General features: G+C 37.5%; 1 protein-coding gene across 2 annotated transcripts in view; it reads left to right on the top strand.

Annotated features, from left to right (window-relative positions):
- Positions 1-16,672, top strand: part of BLTP3B (bridge-like lipid transfer protein family member 3B) — a 61,048-nt gene extending 44,376 nt beyond the window's left edge. For both annotated transcript variants that reach the window (XM_080394130.1, XM_080394131.1), the window contains 6 exons: positions 645-781; positions 2,338-2,488; positions 8,505-8,761; positions 10,970-11,078; positions 13,744-13,913; positions 14,612-16,672. In XM_080394130.1, the coding sequence (XP_080250256.1) occupies positions 645-781; positions 2,338-2,488; positions 8,505-8,761; positions 10,970-11,078; positions 13,744-13,913; positions 14,612-14,737 (950 nt within the window). In that variant the 3' untranslated portion in view covers positions 14,738-16,672. The remainder of the gene's footprint in view (positions 1-644; positions 782-2,337; positions 2,489-8,504; positions 8,762-10,969; positions 11,079-13,743; positions 13,914-14,611) is intronic.
- The last annotated feature ends 6,997 nt before the right edge of the window (positions 16,673-23,669 follow it).

Genomic DNA, 23,669 nt, shown 5'->3' with positions numbered 1-23,669 from the left:
TAGAGCAGTAATGAGATGAATGCTTCACTTGCAAACCTGTTACATATTTGGATTGTAGGAGTATTCCTGCATGTGCTTATGTGGGAGAATGCCGTAAAATACATGTTCCATTTTAAATAACCCTTATATGTTTCTTCAGCTTGTTAAACAATACTTAACTGCAGGTTAAGTCTGCATGCTTTTTAGTTGTCAAGGAAACACTACCATGATTGTCCTAACATAAGCATATATAGCTTATTTCTCTAAACATAAAACCACAAACATTTGTGCTAAAGGCGCTATGCAGTGTTTTGGATACATGGCTTGGAATCTTTAACCTTCTTTATCTGCGGGATCTATTTTATATTTTATTTGGAAGACTAAAATAGGTCCTTCACAATTTTTTAAGCAGCACATGTAGGGTGCGATTTTGGTTTTATTGCTATACCCTGCCTTACTTGCATAGCATCTAGAACTGTGAATTTCCTGTAAGAGGAATGGATTTGGCAGTTCAATCATAAATGTTTGTTTGATAAGCAGTTCAGCTCATCTTAAAAAATGAGTTAATATATGCATACAGTAACAGACGCCGACTATTCTTAATGTAGAAGTAATTCAAGTTATGCTGTACTAACTTTGTGTTTTTTCTGATGTATATATGGAAGGTATTACAGCCACAAACTATCAAAGTCCATCAGAAACTGCCCATGAAGGAGGCACAGTGATTGAAAATTGTGATGGGTCATCTCCAGATGCCATGAGCGCTGCTTCAGAGAATGCGCATGAGAATAGTGAAGAAATGGTAATATTGAATTTCATTAGAATATGTGCTTCAGTAAATTAAACCTTAAAATAGAGTGAAAATGAATGCTCATAGAGGTGATTTTTCAGCTAGTTCTGGAAGCTTTTGTTAGTGCATTATGTAAGCTTATACATTTAGCGCACCTGTATTAAGTACAAATGAAGATTAAAATCCAAGTTACGCTGAGCATTCACTGTCCTAATCTGCTCTATAGCCACTGTTGATAAATGACAGCGGCCATTTTAAAACGTCAGAAAATATTTCTGCTTTAATGCGTATCAGTATTTTGTAATGCCATTGTGTTCCTCTATGCTCTGTTGAACATAACATTTAAAATGAGGTTTTTAAACATCATTGAGTATAGATAAAAGAAGCACCATAACTGACATCTCTTACGTGGAGTTGTTTCCTTAGCACTGCTAGCATTCTGTAGTATTTGCAAGTAGGAGCATAACAGCCGCCCTACTGGGTCAGATCAAAGATGCCTCTTGTCCAGGATTTTCAGGACAATGCCCATTATCTGGAGAAGATTAGAAGAATAGTGCGTGTACAGAGAGATTCCCTCCCTGAGGCACCATGCAGAGTCCAGCTTCTTCCATCTGCCTATCTGCTTATTCTTTGCAGATCCTTGCCCTAATCTGTGCTTCTTAAATTATATTCTTATATCAGTTAAGGTCATGAACTGGAAAGCTGAGTATATGGGCCCAAAGTAAAACAGTGAATTTACTAAAATCTGTTGTGTGCTTGCTGACGTATTTTTCCCTTTTAGTAGTATTAGTCATGTAATCCTACCTTTGCTTTAAAACAGTTGTAGATCACCTTCATTGAAAAAAATATAAAAAAGGCAGATCACTTAAATGATTGAAAATTTATTTAAAAGGAACCAATCTGTGCATATAGGTAATATGGAAAACCAGAGATCAATGAGTGTTATGCAAATGCATGTTAACATTTTTTTTTCTACTTGTAGAATATAACTCAAAAGTCATCAGAGAAATGAGCCCAAAATAATAGTAATGATGATGGAGATACGTCTTCTGATACCAAAGCTGAGTTTTGAAACTGGCTGCTACTTTTTTTGAAAGCTACTGCAATCCAGTAGGTAGAGGAAAAAGGGCTGACTACTATGCAGATAGCCAAAGTTCAGTAGCCTGTCCTGGTTCTTTACCCTGGTCTGATTCAGCACTGTGAATGCTTGGTTATGATTATGATATGCATAAAGTTGAATGCAACCTTAGAAAACTTCAGATGTCACATAGGTGGGGAAAGTCTGTCTCACTTTCATGGCTTTTCTGGCCAGTTCTGAATTGTATTAGTAGGTTATAACTACAAATGCCTGTCTTTGGACAGACAGTTGAGCAACCTGTTGTCAACCCAATGGGTACAAAAAGAAAAGAAGAAATGAGAAAACTTTGTGCTTTCCTGTGAGCAAGAGTCATGGATACAAAGTCTTTCCCTTTTGTTGGTGGAAAAAGTTTAGACAGAACTTAAAAAACAGTAATCACTGTAAACTCAATTTACAATCTTAAATTGTTTTGTCTTGATTTTGTTGACAGATGTCTGTTGTAGTTTTCCAAATATTTGGTGTTAATGGTGAAATTGACATCAGAGGTGAAGACACAGAAATATGCCTCCAGGTCAACCAAGTGGTACCAAATCAGTTGGGAAATATCAGTGTTCGACACTATCTTTGCAACAGAACTGTTGGTAAGAACTAACAATGATATCTCAGTGTTGTGAAACTGGAGTTTGAAACATTTATTCAAAGTAAATGAAAACACTGTATTAGCCCTAAAACAAAAAAGCAGTTTTATGTTAGTACAATAGCATCCTTTTTATGCTGGTTTAGAATATTTACTCTGATTTCTTTCCTGATTGCCATAGATTAAAATGGAAGGAAGTAAAAATGGAACCGTTTCTGATAGTGCAGGTAAAAACATGCATTGCATTGAGTTCTAGTCACTAGTTTGATTTTAAAAAATCAAATAAGTTGCATTGCATTATGTTAATTGTTTTATGAAGATGGAACTCCCTTACTGTTCTAACAGTACTTTGCTTAAATGTACCTTGGTTTGAAGGGCTGTTTCTTTTCTTCAAGATCTATTTCTCTAGATTAAATTAACATCCACAGTTTAAACAGATTTATAATTATAATCTGCGGTTTAAGAAAAGTTAACTTGACTCTGTGTCAGAGATGATGAGCTGCAAGGACAGCCTTTTTTTTTTTTTTTTCTTTTTTTTTTTTTTCAGCTTGATAGGAACACAGATTGTAGTTTCATGCCAGATACTGTACAAGTGGATCAACCAGTGTATTGTCAGAGCTGTTCTTAGGCATGAGTACATATGCATTCTCTGCCAGAAAACCTAGTTCACATACTGTGAGTTTTTTTTCTTGGCATGATGTATTGGCATGCCACTTCATCTCACAGTATGCTTGGTTCTCCTCTGCCAGCCTTCCACATGGATTGCTGGATGCAGCTCTGTTGCGCTGTAGGGTTTTTGGGGCAGATCCTTGATGCACCTGCTTCCTGCTTCTGGTTCATCTTCTTTCCCAGGAAACAGCTACAGCAGCTGTTGGCTGCCGTTTATTCCCAGCCTTCCAGCAGCATGGATTTTCGTCAGGAAGTTGTGCTTGGTGGTACAGCCTCTGATGCTCTAGGTAAAGAAACTATTTACTGGTAAGCTGAGCAGTTGCCAGCAGCTGCTGCCTGGGCAGCTGTTGCGTGGTGTTGCAGTTGGCATTTAGGCATCTGAAGGCAAGAAGGAGGTCCAGCAGGGAAGGCTCATGGCTGACCTTCAGTTCATACAGCGGGCAAACTGATTTCTTTTTGTATCTGTCATATCCTCTGTGAAAGCAAGAGGGAGTAAATAGTAAGAACATGACACCTTCCTGCTCTCATGTGTATCTAAAACTAGAACCTGCTTCTTCTGGTTCAGCTGATTGAGAGGCTTGTGCACTGGCTGATTATTTTATGGACGTAAGGTTATAATGTGATTGGAATCTCCAAATACTTCCACTTCGTATCTCTTCCTTTTTTTCTTTCTGGTGGGTATCTGGATGGGTGAGCCAACAATACTTTTTTTTTGTTTTTTCTTTATGTCGCTGGTTACTCCTGTTCTTTAATGTGCATCTTTCCTTCTCTCCACTGTAGGGCTGTGCTTGCTGTACTGAGGAATCTGCTGCAGCCACTGCTGCTCCCCATCTCCCATGTTTATTCTAATAGAAGAACTAAGGGAGAAAACAGTTTAAAAAAAAAAAAAGAAAGAAAAGAAACAATTTAAATGAGATAATGGTAACAAAATATAACTAAAAGACTGAGTGAGCAAAAGATTAAGAAAATATCCCAGTAAAAGCAACCCCTCCCAAGACCTTTAATAAAACTTCGCCAATTCCTGATTCTTAATTCTTAATGAATTGTAACCAGTAAACTGAGGAGCCATGCAGAGCAATGAAAAATCAAGTCATAATTACAGTTTACAAAGGTGTTCTGTGTAAAAATAACGATTTAAAATCTACTATACTGTTAATGTAGTAGGTGTAGAAATGGAAAAGTGTGCCTGATAGCTGGAATAAGTTTGAGGGCAATGTGGCAGCTGCTGTACTTCCTGCAGGGCTGGCTGCAGTATGATGCCTTTTATCAAATCTTACCTGGCAGCAGTAACAAAAGAGGAGAGCATGGAGTATGGCAGAGGTCCTCTGGGAAGGACAGTGCTTTTGCTGAGACCTTGTCATGCTTGGAAGAGAAGGGAAGAGCAGTTCATAGCCACTTCTGAATTATTTAATGCAATTTTTACTCCATCCTCTCTTGAATTGTGCCTCTTTTAGTTATCTGTAAGATAACCACGATTGACTTGAGGGCTGAAGCTGAACATGTGGGCTTTTTTTACCCACTGTTTTTCTACACTTTGGTGGATTCTTCTAGTAATGACACAGGCACTCTTTTCTGGTCTGGAAATACTTAGGGTACATACTGCTTTTTTCTTTCTCTGTATTTGTGGGAAGACTATAGATCCTTGAGGGAAACAAAGTTTCCCAAACCAGTTGCAGAGATTTACTGGACAGAATGGTTGTTGTTCTCCCTTCTGGAGAGTTGCCCTTCCTCTCAAAGACTGTTGGTAGCTAATTATCTTCTGCCTGGACTAGAGCCACAAAAGGTAGCTGATACTTGCAGTGTGCCCCGCCGCCCCTTTTCTTCTTTAAAAAGTGCTAGATCTCACATTAAAACATTGGAAGGGTTGAATGATGGACTCATGGCTGTTAGTGTTGTGGAAACCTCTGTTCATAGAGGTAGCAAATGGAGAGGTTCTGGTTCACAACAGAGTCTGAAGATTCTCATGTTCATTTACACTTCTTCCCATTGGTCTTGTCAACCCAGACTGATGATCTGTTCGTCTACCCAGACTGTAGTGCCAATAGATACGTGCATATGCCCAGACTGTACTGCTGCACTAAGTCATCCATGAGAGGTGGGCACCATACAGAAAGAGGAACCCAATTAATTTACAGATAGCAAAACAAATTAATTACTCTGTCGGGCTGCTGTAGCTCCAGGCAGTGTCTGTCACATGCTATACTGAAAATTGAAATTACAGTTTTCAGACCTGTATTATATTCAGATTGAGGCAGTATTACCTGAATAAAGTTACTGTCTCTTGCTATATGTGTCTGATTGCACTTGGTCTAGAATGGTTGACTAGCCTGCGTGTTTTCTGGGATGAATATAGAAAGTTAATTATCCTTCTCGCTCCTCCTCTTGTCCCACTTCTTTCTTTCTTTTTAAAACAGACATACAAAACAGAAACTGATAGAGTTGCTCCTGACTGCTCAAAACCTGGTTCCCAGTACTCTTCTGGAGCAGTTTTCTAGGAGATGGCATGTTTAATTATACATGGTATCCATAAGCATTGCATGTGTCTGTTTTCCTTAGTTTGGCTCCCTCTCAGAGGAAGCACGTTGTCCAGGAACATAGGTGTTTAACTTTTCTAGGTACCATATCAGCATCCCCACTAGGGATGTGGCCCACTTCTCCAATTATTAGGAACCTGGACCAAACCCAGTTTTGCCCCAATGTCTTTTTCATCTTGTAGATTCTCTTTAGGCCTTTTATAAACCACAGCTGAAGGTTCCAGAGGCATCTCAGAGTGACTGGGTCTTAAGTTTTTAGAAATAGTATCACATATTGCATAAGAGGAACTGAACAGGTAACATTCCCCTACTACTGCTTCCCAAGAGCAAACAGGAATTCCTCCTAGGTCTGGTGGAGAACTTGCTGCGACTGGTAACTAGCGGATCCCTGGGGCTTGACTCTAGGTCTGCTGGCCAGTGACTAGGTGAAGCACATGTGGTACTTTTGCAGCTTTGCAACCACAGAAAGTCTATCTGTCCATAAAGACAGCTTATGCTCTATGAGCCTGCCTGGAAAAGGATCTAGAGATCCTGATCTTGAGGACAAGAATTGGGGAAATGCAAAAGGGATCATTGCGAGGCTGCTGTAACTTCAGTGTGAACATGTTGCCTAATCTGCATAACTTTTATTCACTCAAAGCTGACCTCCTAAGTTTCTGAATGAATCTGACCCAGCACACTGTCGGTGTGACTTAGTGAATTGTCATCTAGTTTTTAGGGGTTTGATCAGGGCTCAGTCCGGTTTAGCATATCAAGAACCTGAATCCTTAAATACTAATGCTGTGAACAGTTGTAATAGCATTGCAATAGCAATTAGCAATATACTAATGATACCTTTTAAAGACATGTTCATGTGCTGTAATGTCTTGTCTTTAACAGGATTCTTGAGTATATCTGTAGAGACTTGATGTATCAAAAAGCTTGTGTCTTGCAAATGTAAAGTGATCAGCAGTGACACCTAGAACTTTTAATTAAGTGCCTTGTATACCAAATGCGTAATTTCAGAAGGAATGCTAATTCTGTGAAATATGGTTTTCCTTTATGTAGAGGCATCCAGAATAAGCTTTACTGAAGAGAACAAATGTAACTTGCAGCCCAAGGACTGCAAAAGAAAAACACAGTATGCTTACATCAGATTATTCAGAGTAGGCTCTCTGAAATGGAGGGGTAAAGTACACTGCATTTATTACATTGTGCGTTATTACTTAACATGACAGTACACGGCAAAGAAGCCAACAGAGAGGAAACCTGCTCTTCATAGAATCACAGGATAATTGAGGGTAGAGGAGTGGAGGTGATGTCAAGATGGCTCTAGTCCAATCCTGTTCTTAAAGCAGGGTCAGCTCTGAGATCAGGCCAGGTTGCACAGGGCTTCATCCTGTCAGGCCTACGAAAGGACCTCCAAGGGCAGAGACTGCACAACCTCTATTGAAAGCCTGCACCACTGCTTTATTTTCCTCACCTTACGTTGTTTGAATCTCTCTTGTTGCCATTTGAGCTGTTGTCTCTCAGCCTTCTGACAAGCACCACTACAAAGACCCTAGCTCTGGCATTGTAACCTCATCGCAGGTATTAGAAGGCTGCTAGTAGGCTTCCTGTATGCCTTCTCTTCAGCTGTCTGGTAATTGCTCGTAGATGCACAAGCAGGGATCAAGAAGGGGAGATTACAGTAAACTGCATGTCAGTAATATGGGGAGAAGAGAAAGAGTAGTATTAGAAAAACAAAAATAGAAAAAGGAAGTCTTACTTCATCATTAAATTTATTTTTATCCACTTCTTTTTTTTCCAATTTCTGAGCTTGTAAATGTTGGACTTTGCTGAGGGAACCAGAATTTAAACCAAGAAACATTTTTTTGTTTGTTTAATTTTCTGAAATTTGTTAACAGTTAGATGCTCTACTAATATAAATTGACATAATTCAGTTGATTTTACTTGAGATACTTGGATTTCAGCTATCTTTCAAGTTTCAGTGTTTGCTTCTTAATATAGTTACTGTGAATTACTGTGAATATGCTTTTTGTCATACAGATGATTTCTGTAGGTCAGCCATCATAGTGACAAAATGACTTGAGAATCCCACAGGGTAATTATTTCTGGTGGTGAACCTTCCTTTTTCTACAACTAATGGATACTGGTTCTCCTGTCCCATGTCCCCAATTCCTGGTCTCTCCCCCAGATGTCTGGTTACCTTAAATATTGTATTTTATTTTTAGAACTGTTTAGTTGAATGTTGCAGTTGTTGTCCTTACTGGTTAAAGATACTGAAACTAACAAGAAACAGCTAGGGGTTTTTGAAGGTTCAAATCCACTGCTACCCAAATAATGGTGGTCATGTCCTTCCTCTTACTGCATTGCTGTTTATGTTCCTGCCTGTTACCAAGTAAGTTCCTGAGTCAGGAAATTCTGCCTTTCCAATACCCACTCTCCTGAGAGAGTGAACAGACTTAAATATTATTCTGAATTAAAATTGAAAGAGTTAGTGGACAAGTATGCAAAAATAATTGTTTTTCCATCATCAAGACGCTGAGAAAACAGATTTTTTTGTGGATGATGATACTTCTCCATTATCCTTTTCTGTTGTCATAGTGAGGTACTAGTCCTTGTCTGTACTGTTTATTTCTCTGTAGTACTTTCAAGTGATATACTTAGAAATTTGCTCTGAACTTCTGTATTTGCAACGCTGTAATTTGTGGATACTACTTCTGAAGTACATTTGGAGGATCAGTTGGACAATAGAGGTAGAAGTAATTGCATTGTAATTGCTTTTTTGTACATTGCAAAAAATTCTAATGCAAATTTGTTTTCCTTTTGCAACAGGTTCTGACTGTAAGTCTGTGGCTGGACCATTTAATTCATCACCTGAGATTAGTTTGAGATGGGAAAGTGGGCCTAGTGCTGTCATACATTCTCTGCTGGCTGTAAAAAATGGTTTTCTTCAGTGTCATGTAGACAACTTCAGTGCTGAATTTCTAACATCTTCCCTCACAAACATTCAGCATTTTCTAGAAGATGAAACTGTTGCAGAAGTGATGCCTATGAAGATAAAAGTTTCTAATGCAAGGATTAATTTAAAAGTATGTTAACAATGGGCTATGTGGCTGCTTTAAAGAAATGGTGTTCTTGTTTCTTTGATGATAAACTACTAATCTGGATACAGCTAACTTCAAAGAAACTGCTATCGTGCTCTGGAAGGTCTTTAGATAACACTAAAACAATTTAAAAATCCATAGATTTGGTTAGCTCTGAGGTATGCCTAGCGGGGAGTTTTCTGCATGACCAAGCTATTTATATGAATTAATATTTTATACTTTTTTCTTCCTCTCCCAGTCTCTCTTGTAGAGTGACAGTGTGTGGGAGTTTTATAGGTAAGGTGTACCAAGTTCCTAGAGGCACAATGTGGGTTTTTCTGGTTGGGCTTTTTTTGCTTAGCATAGTAGTGGTTTTCTAATTGCGGAACACAGGTTTTTGGAGGTTAATTCTCTCTCCTGTTTAGAGGATGGTTCTTGCAATGACAATTCAGTACAAAGAAGGAAAAAGGTTATGAGGATTCCAGTTCAAACCGCTTGAATACTGTTTCTTAGAACCCAGATTTCATGTTCTGCCCTACCTAGAAACAGATACTAAATAATGCAAGCTTTTCTCACTAGCATAGCTTAAAATAGTAACATTAAGAGGACACTTCTGCTCAAGTGTCCTAGGGGATTTTCTTTCAGACATTTAAAGGAGATGGTGTGTTTCTGTGCTGCACAACCATTGAATATAAAGATAAGGATGCTTTTTGGGGCGGGGGTGGGTGGGTGGGGGGCTGGCACGACAGCAGCAGGACAGGATGGCACAACAAAAAACCAAATGTAAATATAAGATAATTATAACATTGCTTTGGAAATTAATAATCACCCATATCAACTTTGAACGAAGTGAGGACTGGAATGGCGGCTTCAATTCTGCATCTGAGGCTAAGACTTTGATTCTGCTAAGATCATTCTTGACTGGAAGGGCAGTTGTTGTCTCTACGGTGTTCTACTCAAATTGCATCAGTATTCCTTCCCTCCTGTGATGCAGCTTTTCCATCCCCTGAGGACGCTTAGGCACTGCTTTAAGGCTGTTTCTACTACAGGAGTAGCACAAGCACTTTCTGTAAGAGCTGTAGATCTGTGCCTCAAGAGTTCAATGTATCACAAATGTGAATGCCTAAATGCAAGAATGAAAGTCTTAACATAGTCATTTCAATTTAAAACCAAGATTGTGCTGTTTTATGGGCAAGAAGGCAGACCTAAGACAAGTGTTCATGAGAAAGCAGCTGTTTGAGGTGGGGACTATACATTAATAAACTGGCAATAAGAGTCTGCTTGGCAGCGAAAGCACTGAAGTGCTCACTCAGCAGTGCGCACAAGTCATGGTGAAGTTGCTCATGATAGTTGACAAACTGCAAATTTGACATACAGAAGATTCAATTCTACAGAGCTGGGTAATAAAAGAGCAAGAAAATACGGGTCAGATTTACGCTGCATTGCCTATTCAATGCAGTATATTCTTTTTTTCTGTATGAGACTTGATGCAGTGTGTTTCATGGGGGACAAGAATTTAAGAAAGGTTATTTTACTTTTTGCATTTTCTACTGCAATCTCAGTACTATTTCAAGAAACTTTGGCAGTTGTATCTCAACGAGCTTTCTTGCTATATGCCTTAATGCTGATAACGTATAGTTTCTGATCATACTGGCTGCGCTGTTCTCCTTGACAGGGATAATGAACTATGAAGACTTCCTGGGGAGACCCCAAAAGAAGTAATTTGTGAAGTTTCTCTTCTGTTGAGTACAGTAATATAACTGAACTGCAGCTGGTGTCATCCTATACTAAATTCTAAAAAGACAAAATCAGCTCAAGAATGATAGCTGTACCCATTCAGTCTTTAAATAGTTCAAGGGAAGATCAGATACTATATAGTGCAGGCTGCTTATCTCTGACTCTAAGAGCTCCTAAGCTAAAGAATGTCTTGAGTTGGGATATAATCTGAGATGTCTGTAAAAATACTTTGAAGTGCTGTAGTCAAACTGTATATATTGAGTTCAGCAGACTTACTCCAGAGATAAATTTGGGCCTTTAATATGATCACCAGCAAAAAAAAATGGAGCAGAAGTTTAGTGGAGATTCCATTAGAAAATTCTACTCTGAAATGTTCCCTTTCAAGTTTAATTAAATTCAGTTATGTTTACTTGCACGTCTTAAATTAGCTGGTTTGATTTGCTGTTAAACTGATTTTTGAATACTTGTATTTTTTAGGATGACAGTCCACGTGAAAATCTTAAGGCATCTGAGCTGGTACCCATAAAACTACATATTGACATACTCTGGATAGAAAGAAATGATGATGGCTCTTTTCTTATTAGAGGTTTGTATGTTCCTGCACCTTGATATTGTAATATTATAATTGTTATTAATACTTCCCTTTCTGCAGACATGTGGCTAATAATGAAAAGATAACTGATGATAATTTGCGTAAGTTGTGTTGCCATATACCTTAATTCATTAAGTGTAGTCACATAGAGGAAAGCTACCTTTTTGAATAGTGTATTGGCTGTGATAACAACCCAGAGCTGAATCAATCTGAAAGAAATAAAAATATGCATATAATTTCATCAGGATCTGCTTCACCAGTGCATATCACTATGTCATGATAAGCCTAAGGTTCCTTTGACTACAAACCAAACAAAGCAATTGCCTTGTTTTATAGATGACCAAGGTAGTTACCTGTTGTCTTTCTGGTTTTGTGTTACAGATAGTAATAGCGAATATTGTAAAACAAAAGACTGTTTGAGAAGTACAAGTAACAGTTTTTATTTCGTGTGTTTCGGTCGTGTCCTGGCAGCTCATGGCAGGGATTGCTAAGACTTGTATTTTGACCAGTGATTTAACTTTGTAATTTTCATGAGACACATATACATTTAAAATTTTTTTCTACGTGTGTGGGGAAATACTAAATACTTGTAACAAGGCAATACATTTGGAGCTGGAACTACTGTCATCTTTCACAGATATGTCAAAGAATCATAGAGTAATCTAGGTTGGAAGAAGCCTCTAGAGGTCATCTGGTCCTCCTTGCTCAAAGCAGGAGCAGATTAGATCAAGTTGCTCAGTGCCCTGTCCAGCCAAGTTGTAAGCATCAAAAAGGCAATACCACAACCTGCCCTAAATAATCTGTGCCAGTGTTTGGCCACCCTGATGGTTAATTTTTTGGTAATGTCTAATTGGAATTTCCTTTGTTGCATCTTATGTCTATTGCCTCCTGTCCTGCCACCTCAAGACAGAGGTGCTTGAGCACTTGCCAAGCACCTCAGGGAAGTCTGGTCCATCTGCTCTATACCCTTCCACTAGGTAGGCAAAGGCAGCATTAAGATTACCCCATAGCCTTCTTGTCTCCAGATTTGGCAAGTGCATCTCTCTGAGCCCCTCAATTTGTACATCATGTCCTCGTGGCTGTGACTGTTTTGGTGGTCCTCTGCTTGTCAGTATCTTCCTCATATTAGGGAATCCACAACTGGATCCAGTATTCAGATGTGGTCTCACTGGTGCTGAGTATAGGGGCATAGTAATTTCCCTTACCTTGCTAGCTATAGCTTGCGAGTACGGCCTGTATGTGCCTGGTTTTTGCTGTCAGAGCTCACTCCTGACTCAAGACAAGTTGTCTTGTTGACCAGGGCCTACAGGTCATTTCCTGCAGTGTTGCTTTCTGTCCAGTTGGTCCCCAGCCTGTAATGGAGCAAGAGGTTATTTACTCCCAGCTGCAGGATTTCACACTGGCTTCAGCTGAACTTAATGAGGCTCCAGTCAGCCCATTTCTCCAGCTTGTCCAGGTTCCTCTGAAACAGCCTTGTCCTCTCAGTGTGTCAGACACCCTTCAGTTTGGTAATGTTCACAGAATTGCAGAGGGTGCGCCCACCCTTTCATCCAAGTCCTGAATACATTACTCCAACGATATGTGATGTATTGTATGGCTTGAGGAAGAGGAGGGTTCAGGTTGATCTTAATGCCCTCTTGACCTACCTGGTGGGAAGGTATAGCAAAGATGGACCAGACTTCTCAGAGGTATGCTGTGGCATGATTCGCTTGTATTTTAATCTCTCGATATTATCTAATATGTTGTTCAACTGTTTAAAGATGTTCAATGCATTTTGGTCATATTTTTGTGCTAAACAAGAAGAAATAGTAATTTAGTGAGAAAATACAGAGTTTTAAGCTCTCTTGCAGCTCATATTTTTTCCTCTTTTTGCTGAAGTGCTTTGATCCCTACTCTTGTCACGGACTGCTCAGGTACAGTGACTTCAAAGACATAGGTCAAGTGCTGTCTGCACAGTAGTGATTTATGTATCTGCAGTGCTACATTTTTGAGTCCTCACATATGTGTCTGTGGTGGGAGGAGGGGATAATGAACAGAAAACTCTTGTCTATAAGGAAATGTTTAGAAAAGAGAAAAAACAATCCAGAGCATGTTTAGACTAAGAACCATGACCCTCATTTTTCCCCTTGACGTTCAACAGTGTATTTCAACAGATGTTACAGTTCAGTTATAAATTCTAGAAAGTTTCTTTAGTGCAAGTCATTTAAGTTATTTTCTGATTTAAAAACTTGATCCTGCAGGTGTTTATCTCACTGTGTCTTCAAATGTAAATGCAATCTCCAGATTCCATTTGGACCTGGAGACAGTATATTAATAGCAATATTAATAGTTCTTAAACTTCTGATTATTCAAAATGCATATTCTCTAGTGATTATGTTGGTCGGTACAAAAATGTGATAATTTCCTTCAAGCTGGAAGCTACGTATTGCTGGTTCTCATGTCTCCTTTCCTTTCTCCCTTCCTCCAAGAGCGTATATGACTTTTAATATTTTTTTATTATTATTCAGTTTGATTTTGGGAGATAAATATAAATGTACTTAATATTACAAGTATATTTGTTTAAGCGGTTTTAATTTTGTGCTGATGAGAATCAAACTTAAAAGAAAAAAAAAAAGACAACCGCCTAAGCAGTACTCCTAAGTATCTTTCTGTGGTATAGACAATCAAAGACTAAATGATGTGTCAAAGATGAAGAATTCAAGTAGTGCATTGCAGCAAGCAACTGGACCTGTTGGACATAAAACACAGGACCAAGCCACACAGACTACTTGTGAAATTCCTAGACCTTCTAAATCAAGCAGGGACTCAGCCGACTTCCTTAAAAATGAGGTATTAAGAATTCCTTTTGACTTCCCCCCCAGTTATGTTACAATCATTAATCATCATAATTGTTAGATTATTTGGGAGTGGGCTTGGGGGTTACTTCTGTTTAGAAATCTGTTTGAAATGTGAAAAATAAGAATTAAGGATATTATAGTATGGTTCAGTACTTCAGCATGCAAAATACATTTAATACTACTTTCTAAAGACAGTAATAATACACTGTAGACTAAACCTTCTTTATATCAGAGGGAGTTTTATGAAGGAGTAAATTCCTTCTCCCTCATCCCTGTACAACACAACTGCCAAAGACAAAGGACTAGACTGTTAAGTCAGACTCTTGCTAATCTATTAGTCATACGTGGATTTTTAATTGATGGTGACAGAACCCACACATCAATTCGGCTGTTTTTTCCACTGCATAAGAATTCATTCCTGGAGCTCAGAAGCTGGTGTCATTTCCAGTTCACTCCAGAATGGAAATGGCATAGCTAAAACATTGCGTATCTTGCCTCTTGAGCTAACTGCATCAACTCTCTCCATGTTCTACACTCATTGACTGGGAACCACTCGCAATTAACTCAGCCCCAACAAACCAGTACTCATCAATGAATGTGAGCATATGGTATTTTAAAAGTTATTTAATGGAGAAAGTTGTCACTATGCAGGAGTACTAATAATGCTCTTTTCTCACCTGATCCTTTCAGCTTATTGAAGAAAATGAATGTCTTAAACAGGAACTAGCCAAAGCCAAAATGGCTCTTGCTGAGGTCCAAATGGAAAAAGATGCCCTGCTTCATCGTATAAAGATGATGAATGTTGATCATCAGTAGGACAGTGTTCTGCTGGCACAAGGCATCATCAATAGAACTTCAGGTGATGGTGGCATCTAAAATACTGTTTGTAAATTGCTGGAAGACACGGTTATTTTTTTTGTCACAGGGAAATTTTCTCATCATGAACAAAATGTTTGTGAACTAGTTACTATTCTGAAATTATCATTAAACATTGTAACTTTTTTCAGCCCATTTTAAACTGAAATGACTTTGGAAAAATCAGTTTATACTGTACTTTATTAATTTACTGAAGAAAAAAAAATCACATAATCTACTTTTAATATTATCAAAGGAGATGTTATTTTTTAAATGTTTTCAGAAAAAAGTGGATGGCTTAGCAGTGAAAGAAGGTGCCTAGGTGCATAACTGAGTAATATGTACCACACCTCATTAACAAATTGTACTTCTGTTTAAGGTTACATTGTTTTATTATTACTAGAAGGTATGTATGCAGGAGGCTACATTTGCACTATGATGATATGGGCTAGATCCTCTAGAATAGTATAGCTGCTGAAAATTAAAATACCAGCCCTTAAACTGGCCCTAAATTCAGTGTAATTTGCCCACAGAGGATTTTAAGAATAATCCTTTGGTGCTATTAAGCTCCATATACCCTTTCCATATGCACTCCTAAAATGCAACGGTAAATGCTGGAGAATTTAAGAGGGCATACTGCCGGACCTTCTTTATGCACGAAGGTCCACTCCATCTGTATAGCTGATGTAATTTAGACATTCACTTTTTTTTCCTCTCTCTGTGATGAGGATATAGCACTGCAGTAGGATCCAGCCCTGTGTGAAAGGTCAGCTTTGAATCATTTTGCATGCATGTCTGATTTCTGCACAACTCCTCAGACATGCCCAAGGATTTGGTCCAATGTATTTAAATAAGTAATTTCAATGCTTGTGAAGGGGAAAAAATCCTACAGGGATTCATTAATTGTATATTCTTTTTTTTTGATAAAAAAGCTGTAGAGAATCATTTAATTACCCAATGAAATTGTGAGATTACATGAAATGTAATTATACAGTTTAGATCTTGGGTGATATGTACAAAGTGAACAATAATTTTCAGCTAAAAAATGGTACAGATGAATAAATTAAAAAAGCACAACACTGTAAAATAGAGAATATGAGTGTGCTTCTGAACAATGTACGAAATGACGTACAAAACGATACATTCCTGTAAGAGATTGGTTTTGCTAGAAGTAAAAATGACCGAATAACTTAACTAGTGACCTTGAATCTGACAACTGAAAATCTTTTAATTGCTACCCCGATTGTTTCTGCTCCATGGGATATTTGAGGGAAGTTTTGTTTGTAGATATGCAGACAAATCTCGAAAAATACTTAGTATCCTGTGGTTTGACTTTGCATATTCAGGCTGTCAGACTCGTTTTTAATTAAAACTGTTTTCATTAAAACTTATTGAAGTACATATAATTTACACTGCTGAAAACAGTTCTTGAAAGTATGTAGATTTTAATCAAGAACTCTGTGGAAGAACTGGTTCAGGCACTATTTTAAAGCCTGTCTTATGAAATCCTAGTTGAAACTCCCTTTAATGCCCATGGAAATTTTTATCTTATTCTGAATAAGATGAAAAAATACACACACAACAGTTTCTAATAGAGAAATGAATTATATTTTAAAAGGTATTTAAGACAACACAGTATTAAGTATGAGTAGTCCAATTTCACACAAATCAAATGTCAGATTCAGGGGAGGTTTCCAGATTCTCAACTGGTATAATTCTGATTGGTACTATTAAAGTCAGTAATTCTTACTCAGTTTATCCCTGCCAAGATCTAGTTAGAATTATTCTGAAGAAATGAATGTATAGAATGCTTAGTAGCATGTCGCTGGAATAATACATTGAGAATTGTTTAATTTTTAAAAAGAAATAAACAGCAATATGAAATGCCTGTCTTTATTACTGCACAAGCTAGTACCTGCTTCTTTTGACAAAAACCAAACCAACCCCAAACCAACAACCCAAATCAGCGAGTCAGATGTTGAAATTCAGGGTATCGCTTTTTAGCACTTCATTATAACTGAGTACATTTCTACTTCATGGCGGTTTTGCAGTTATGAGCATCAGTGTGTTTGGTTGTGGACTTGAGATTACCAAGTGATAGTACTGTGTTGCTCGGAGAGTTTTTCTACTGAAAAAATGCAGAGGGAGAGTTAGTTTATTGATGTTTGAAAGTACAAAGTTAAACTAAGCCTTAACAGGTTATACTAAATGTAGCTATTAAAGGCCTCAGATTAAATAAAAACGCTTAATTAGTTCTCAGGGCTGTGTTAGTGTTCATAACCTCTTTAAATCCTAGATATGAAATGTGTACCGTCAGTAGAGCTTCTTGAATGAATCGCCGCTTTTATTCTGCAAAGATCTAAATGGAACAGCGTTTGGAGAATGTCAATATATGCAGAAAACTGACTCCAGAAGTCTCGCAGGCAAACTGTTACCAAGTTTTATTTTATATTTTCTGGGGAAACTTAAACTGGTCTACTCATTCAGCTGTTTAGGAATACTGTTTTAACGTCTAGTAAAGCTTTCAACTTAGCTCACTTTGATGGGGCTGTGCCCTTTCCCAGGCAAGGCCATTGATTCATTATGGCATGAACTGTTCCCTTGCAGTAACTGTTAACTTTGTTGGTAAGCGGCAATTTTAAATCTAAATTTCGTGGCCTTACGGAATTGTTTATAAAAGGCTATTCCGGTCCCTGGATTAAACCCACCGTGGCTGTGGGCACAGGGCACCACAGTACTGGCTGGGAGGGAGCTGCCTTGGTTTTTTGGTGGGTTTGTTTTTTGGTTTTTTTTTCTGCCTAAGTTCTTCTTTTCCTTGTCCCATGAGCCATGTCTGTTTGTATAGTCTCCCCTAGGAATTGCCTTGGAGTCTTAAACTGGGATCGTAATCGGTCTCTAAAGGATAATTGCTAGCTACAGAACACTTCCTAAGTCAGACATGATAATGGTTACCTTTATTCATAATAAATGTAAGAGGAATGTGATGACTTTATCAAGACTATATCAAGCATCTGCAATTCTAAGAGTACAAAGTGTGTGAATCTATTGCAGAAGCAAACTCCTTGCAGTGACCAGATTTCAGGTAAGTAACAGAGAAAATAGTTTCTATATAAAAAATGTGCTTGTATTGGTCTGGTTCTTAAAACATTCATCAAAAAATGCTTGAAGTAGATTTTCAGCTCACTGTTGCTATCTGCGAATTTTAGAGAGTACTTCAGATTTTGATTTGGCTGTTTGTATAAATCAGTGTCTTTTTATCTATTGTAGGAACAGAAAATGACCTTGCTGCTATGTTAAGTAGGAAAGAAGTTGTGGGTACTTGCTGTGAAATCCACTAATTCATCCTTCCCAGTAGGGAAATTATTATTTTTTTTTGACAGCCCTGCAACACTACCTTACTTTTTTTTTTTTTTTTTTTCCTTCCAACCTGTGCCATTTTTGCTGACTAGCTTTTGAAGCAGCCCCATTTTGTCTGCCTCAGTGAAGATACCTGTCACTGTGAACCTAGCAGCAGGCTTTGAAGTGCTGAAGCACATCTCTAATGTATTGAGGCAGACACGTGGCTTTGAATGGTGCCGGCAATCCGCACTAAGCTGCGTTCTGTGTAGTTTTGTGGTAACGTACCTCCTGATCTTGTGTTTCTTATTAACAAGATGGAATTCAAAAGAATGAGCCACACAAAGGTCATGCTAATCAGTATTAAGGGATGGAAAAAAAGTATAATAAAATGCTGTGAATTGTGTTGGAGGAGCAAAGCTGTGTTTCTCAATCAAATTAAGAAAAAGCATAAAGTTTAAGATCAATAGTAAATAGAAGCTGTGTAGTTACAGTTCTATGTATTTTTTTGCATTCTTATATAAAACCTTTAAACTCTCACATTTCTAAAATTATTTTCCATTTGAAATTTTAGTGAATTATTTAAATCTGATGGTCTCCTCATTGCATGGAAAGGGCCAATCCTGTCACTTTAGTCAAGTAATCATGGAGGTATGCAAGTTTCAAGCAGTTTAAATGGCTTAATGAGTATAAACAATGGTTAGACATTATGTCTTTGAATTGTCTGGTTACTAATATCTGCTTATTGGCTACTGTGTATTTTGGATATTAAAAAAATAACAATTTTAATTACGAAAGGTATTTATGGAACACTTTAATATGTAAAAATTTTTTGTAACTTCCAGCTTCTCAAATTCTATAGAACATCTTGCAAGCATCTGTCACACTACATGCTAGTGTAACAAGTTGCAGGAAGTGAGTCTTCAAAAATGAAATAAACTCTTGATAGACCTGTGTTCTCTCCCAAAAGGGAAACTTCTGCATCCCAAAGAGATGAATCTCTTGTATTGCCAGCTACTTCAATGGGTAAATATTAGCTTTGTTAAAAGGTCACTTTGGGTTTGTCTGTCATTCCCAAGTCATACCTAGCTAGTTACGTTAAAGTATCTGTATTTTGTTATTTCTTTGCTATCTCCTGCCTTTCTTTTTGTCATCATCACTCATTTTAATATGAGCAGAAACGGAGTATATGTATTTCCTGAAGCTTTCCCCATGTAATCGCAGTATTAAATCTTATGTTGTCTAAGAATTTGAGAGCATCATTTTGGAAGTAAAATTAAGATGCATCACAACTAGGTAAGAAATCGCTGAAAATGCTGATTGGTTTATAAGGTCTGTGAGATAAGGAGTAATGCTTGATCTTCTGTGAGAGTAAGCTGGTAGTGTGGGGAGCATGATGCATGAACTGGTTAAAGCAGTTCTAGGTTAGAGTATATTTGAAACCACCATGATTTTGAGTTAGCTACTTGACAAGTATTTTAAACGTTTGACAGAGATGCATGAACAAATGAGCACTTCAGAAGTGGTAGTCTCAGCCAGGAGGTGCTCAGTAAAGAAGTCTCTAAACAAGTTACCTGTGGAAAAAATCTGGATGTCTTCACATTGTTCTGCAAACTCAGTACACTTACCGTGGAAGGTGCAACTGTCATAAATACTTGTGCCACGTGTAATTATATTGTTCTAGTAACTGTTGGAGTTTTTGAGCACTGGAAGATACCTTTGCAATGAGAATTATCATATTGAAGTATATGATCGTTAATGTTTTACTAATAAGAAAACCAGTGCGTAATCAGTTCTCAGAATTACGAATTGTTCGGTCATTTCAACGCGAATAAAACCACGGCGAGCAGGGCTGTCCGCTCCTCGCCGCCGCTAGATGGCAGCCCAAGAAGTCACTTGTGGCTTCATTTCCTCGTGGCTACAGGTACGTCCTGCGCCTTCACTCATCCACAGTCCCATTAAACTAGAAAATGTCAGGATACAATTTGCAGTTTTTATAAACTTCTGATTATTAATTTCATAACACGATTTTAAATCACTATTTTTTCACTTTTAATTTAGATAGCTTATCTTTGTTCTACTGCCTTCTGTATAGCATATTAATTTTTCCTCTTTAAATAAATCATATGAACTGCCTGAACATTGTTTGAATAAAGATTTTGTTCCCTCTTTTAGGTTTAAGTAAATTCTAAAACCATATTTTTTTACAGACTGGCCCTTTTATAGTAAAATGTTTATTTGTTGTGCTTCATAATTATCTGTTAAAATAAAAACTTCAGAAAATTTTTCTGGCTTTCTGGAAATTTATCATTGCAGAGATAAACAACTCTACCTTGATATTACCAATGTATTTGTTCGGTTTCCTTGGTAACTAGAAAAAAACTGATTTTATTCTACTCATTTTTAATAAAAGGACCATATATAGGGTTTTCCTGTGTATCTTTGGGAATAGCTAGAATTAATCCTTTACAAATGCTCTACCTTACCGACTTTCACCAGATGGTAATCTAATAAGATAGTTTATATTAACACTGTTAACACTATAGTGTGTGTGGTAAGTGATCTGGAATAATTTCTTTTCATATCCTGTTTGGCTATTAAAAATATTACAGGCAGAATGACTAAGCAGAGAGAAGAGCAATCTATATAAAATTTACTGTAGGAATGGGGTCGTTTTATTTTTGTCAGATAGTTAGAGAAAAAAGCATAGAAAGGAGGTATCTTTTCATTCCTCTGGAATCTTAATGTGGTTTATTCCTTCCACTTATTTTTTAATTTTATTTCTAATAGGAGACTGCTACTCAGGATAAGTGTGATGGAGAGGTTTTTTTAAGGTGTCATCCTCATCCTGTAATGCCACATACTAGAATGCATTGCAGAATTAGACAATATACTGGACACCAACAAAAGCACAGACATTTACCTGAACTGATTTTGGGATAGAAATGAGGCTTCTCTGGTGAAACTTAGCAGGAAGAGTTCTCAAAACATTTTTCCCTCATTTGCATCTAAAATATAAGATTCAATAGTTCTGCAGTATTTGCCAAAAATAAAAATATCTATTTACAGACTTCTTGAGTACTTGAAAATATTTATACAACAGCTTTCTTAAAAAATTATAAAAAATATATCATCTCCAGCATTTCATTACCTACCCAGGAGTAATGTAAGAAATATGGTAAGTTGCAAACAGTCATTGAGAATTTTTTTAAACCAGTATCAGAGTTAGTTGCTTTAACTGGATTCTAAATCTTTCCAAATCACTAACAGCTGGCGATATCTAATTCTCATGGAAAACTGCAAGTTAAATTTCCAGCTCTTACTCATCTGAAGATATATCTGAGAGTGGCCATGACCTGAGTAGTGAGGTTCTTAAACCTTCTTTTGCCATTATCAGAAGCATTTTCGACTTATGCAACAGAAGAGTATTCCTTTGAAGTCGTAATGTTAAGATTTAAAAAGACTCCTTGAAATGGAACTTGACAAAATGTTTCAGCAGGCAAAGACAATGTAGAGTTAATCTCCTTCGCCTTCTGGCTGTGCGAAACATGTCCCCTATTTAGCTGCTGTAAGTCACTGCTGTCAGGGAAGAGGGAGAAGGGAGAGTATTTGAAATAAGTGTAGGGAAAACAATACACTAGAACAAATTCTGAGCATCTTATTCACAAAAACTTGTTCCTATCTGGCTGAACAGCTTTCATCCTTAACAACACTGCTGCCTTTAAATCTACAGCTGGTGAGTCAAGAGCAAGATTTTTACCTAGCAGCAATTTGTGACTTCTAGGCAGTAACAGGTCCCTTCCCCTCCCTCCGCACCCCCCCACCCCCACCCCCCTTTTGGTGACAAAAACTGGTACATTGAGCAACACCGTAGTGTGTGTAGTAGCTGGTTATTAACTGACAAACTGCCATTAGAGTATCGCTGCCAGAATCTCCCACTTTGCTGATGTCCCTTCACTTTAAGGACACTCGGAAACTTTTTATGCCAATTAGGAGAACCTACATAAAGTGAGATTTATTAATAACAGAGGGCTTAGTTCTATCGGATATTGTGGGATCTCACCGTTCCTGAACTCCACTGGAAACAGGCCTGCCAGAAGAATCTGGGACTGAAGCGCTGGAGGTGGAGATACTGGCTGAAGATAACTGAAGCCACACATACTTAAAAAAGGATGAGGCAGAGCTGTAACTCAAACGTGTCCTAAACATGATGTATGTTTTCACTACAGCCATCCTAACAGGGTAATCTTCCCTGTGAGAAATATGGAGTCATATTAAAGAGGAGAAGGAAGCAGAAAAGAAAGGCGAGGAGAATTTTTATGGAACAAAATATTGTGGCAAGAAGTGCACAATAAATGAAGACATGCTGGATACTAAATCAAGTGGTGTGAGTTTAGATGCCATGAAGATGTGGGTACACAATGTGTATTAGATCAAGTGCATTTTAAAATGTACCAAAAGATTCAAAATAACTGGGAACGATGATTTGATGTAAGAAGTCCTACCTGAAAGAAAAGAAATTGACTTGGCTTCTACACCAAATCTGAATTGTTCCCTTGCTGAAGTGGTGGTGGTGATGAAACAAACCACATCATAAAAAGGTATTAGGCTAACACAGAGTAGTGTCTTCACCGGGATATTGCTTAGGGAAGCAGTAGTTTGATGAAATGTTAATATCAAACTAAAACTGGGCCGTTCCATATTTTGCTGTTTCAATTTTAAAAATGTTTTATGGTATCTTCACCATAAAAAGGAATGATGTGATAAAATAGTAGTGTCGCAGAAGCTTACCAGTTTGCCATTACAAAACCTATTTTCAAGAAATTACAGCATGGGCAGGTTCAGGGATGTGCAAGAAACAAATGTAAGAAAAAATTAATCACAGCAGTTATCAGATTTAGATGACTTAAGAATTTTCCTGGTTGAATTATTCATCTTAGTTTAGCGATTCACCCAGCCTTAATACAGTTTCCTGTACTTCTGTTACACTATCTCTTTATTGGAGGTTGATCTTTTTAGCTCCAGTTTATGGTATAGTTAATTATTTGATTAAAGATTATTTTGCATTAATTATTGCATTTTTTTTCTAGGATGATGCCAACCTATTTGCATATCCGTAGCAGAGTATGTCTGTGTATTCTCTATCCTCTTAAGAGAATATGGAAATAGAACATTTATCACAAATAGCTGTATAAGTTTTCTTCCTATAGAAAAGAATCCAAAGATTAATTCCTAAATGTACTTTGCTGAATCAGCTCCAGTTAAAAGTGTCATGTATATGCTGATATTCCTGTAATCCTCTTTGCTACCTTTGCTACTGATGCTCTGATGTAGGTCAATATGCTACTGTGTTCTTAAAACATCTGTCTTGCATTTAATATTTTTTTGTGTATGTTTCTGCCTCTGAGAGCTTTAACTTAGCTGCTGAATTAAAATTAACAGGGCTTTTTTAGTCATCTTTGGTTCAGATAAATGATAAGCATAAATCAAATGAATTTGCTGGTTTATCCATAGACTTCACCAATTATTATTTTTAACTGAAATCTATTGCATTGTC

This window comes from Falco punctatus (genome assembly GCF_963210335.1).
Source record: "Falco punctatus genome assembly, chromosome: 6".
In the NCBI taxonomy this organism is placed as follows: domain Eukaryota; kingdom Metazoa; phylum Chordata; class Aves; order Falconiformes; family Falconidae; genus Falco; species Falco punctatus.
This window is presented reverse-complemented; position numbering and strand designations above follow the sequence as displayed.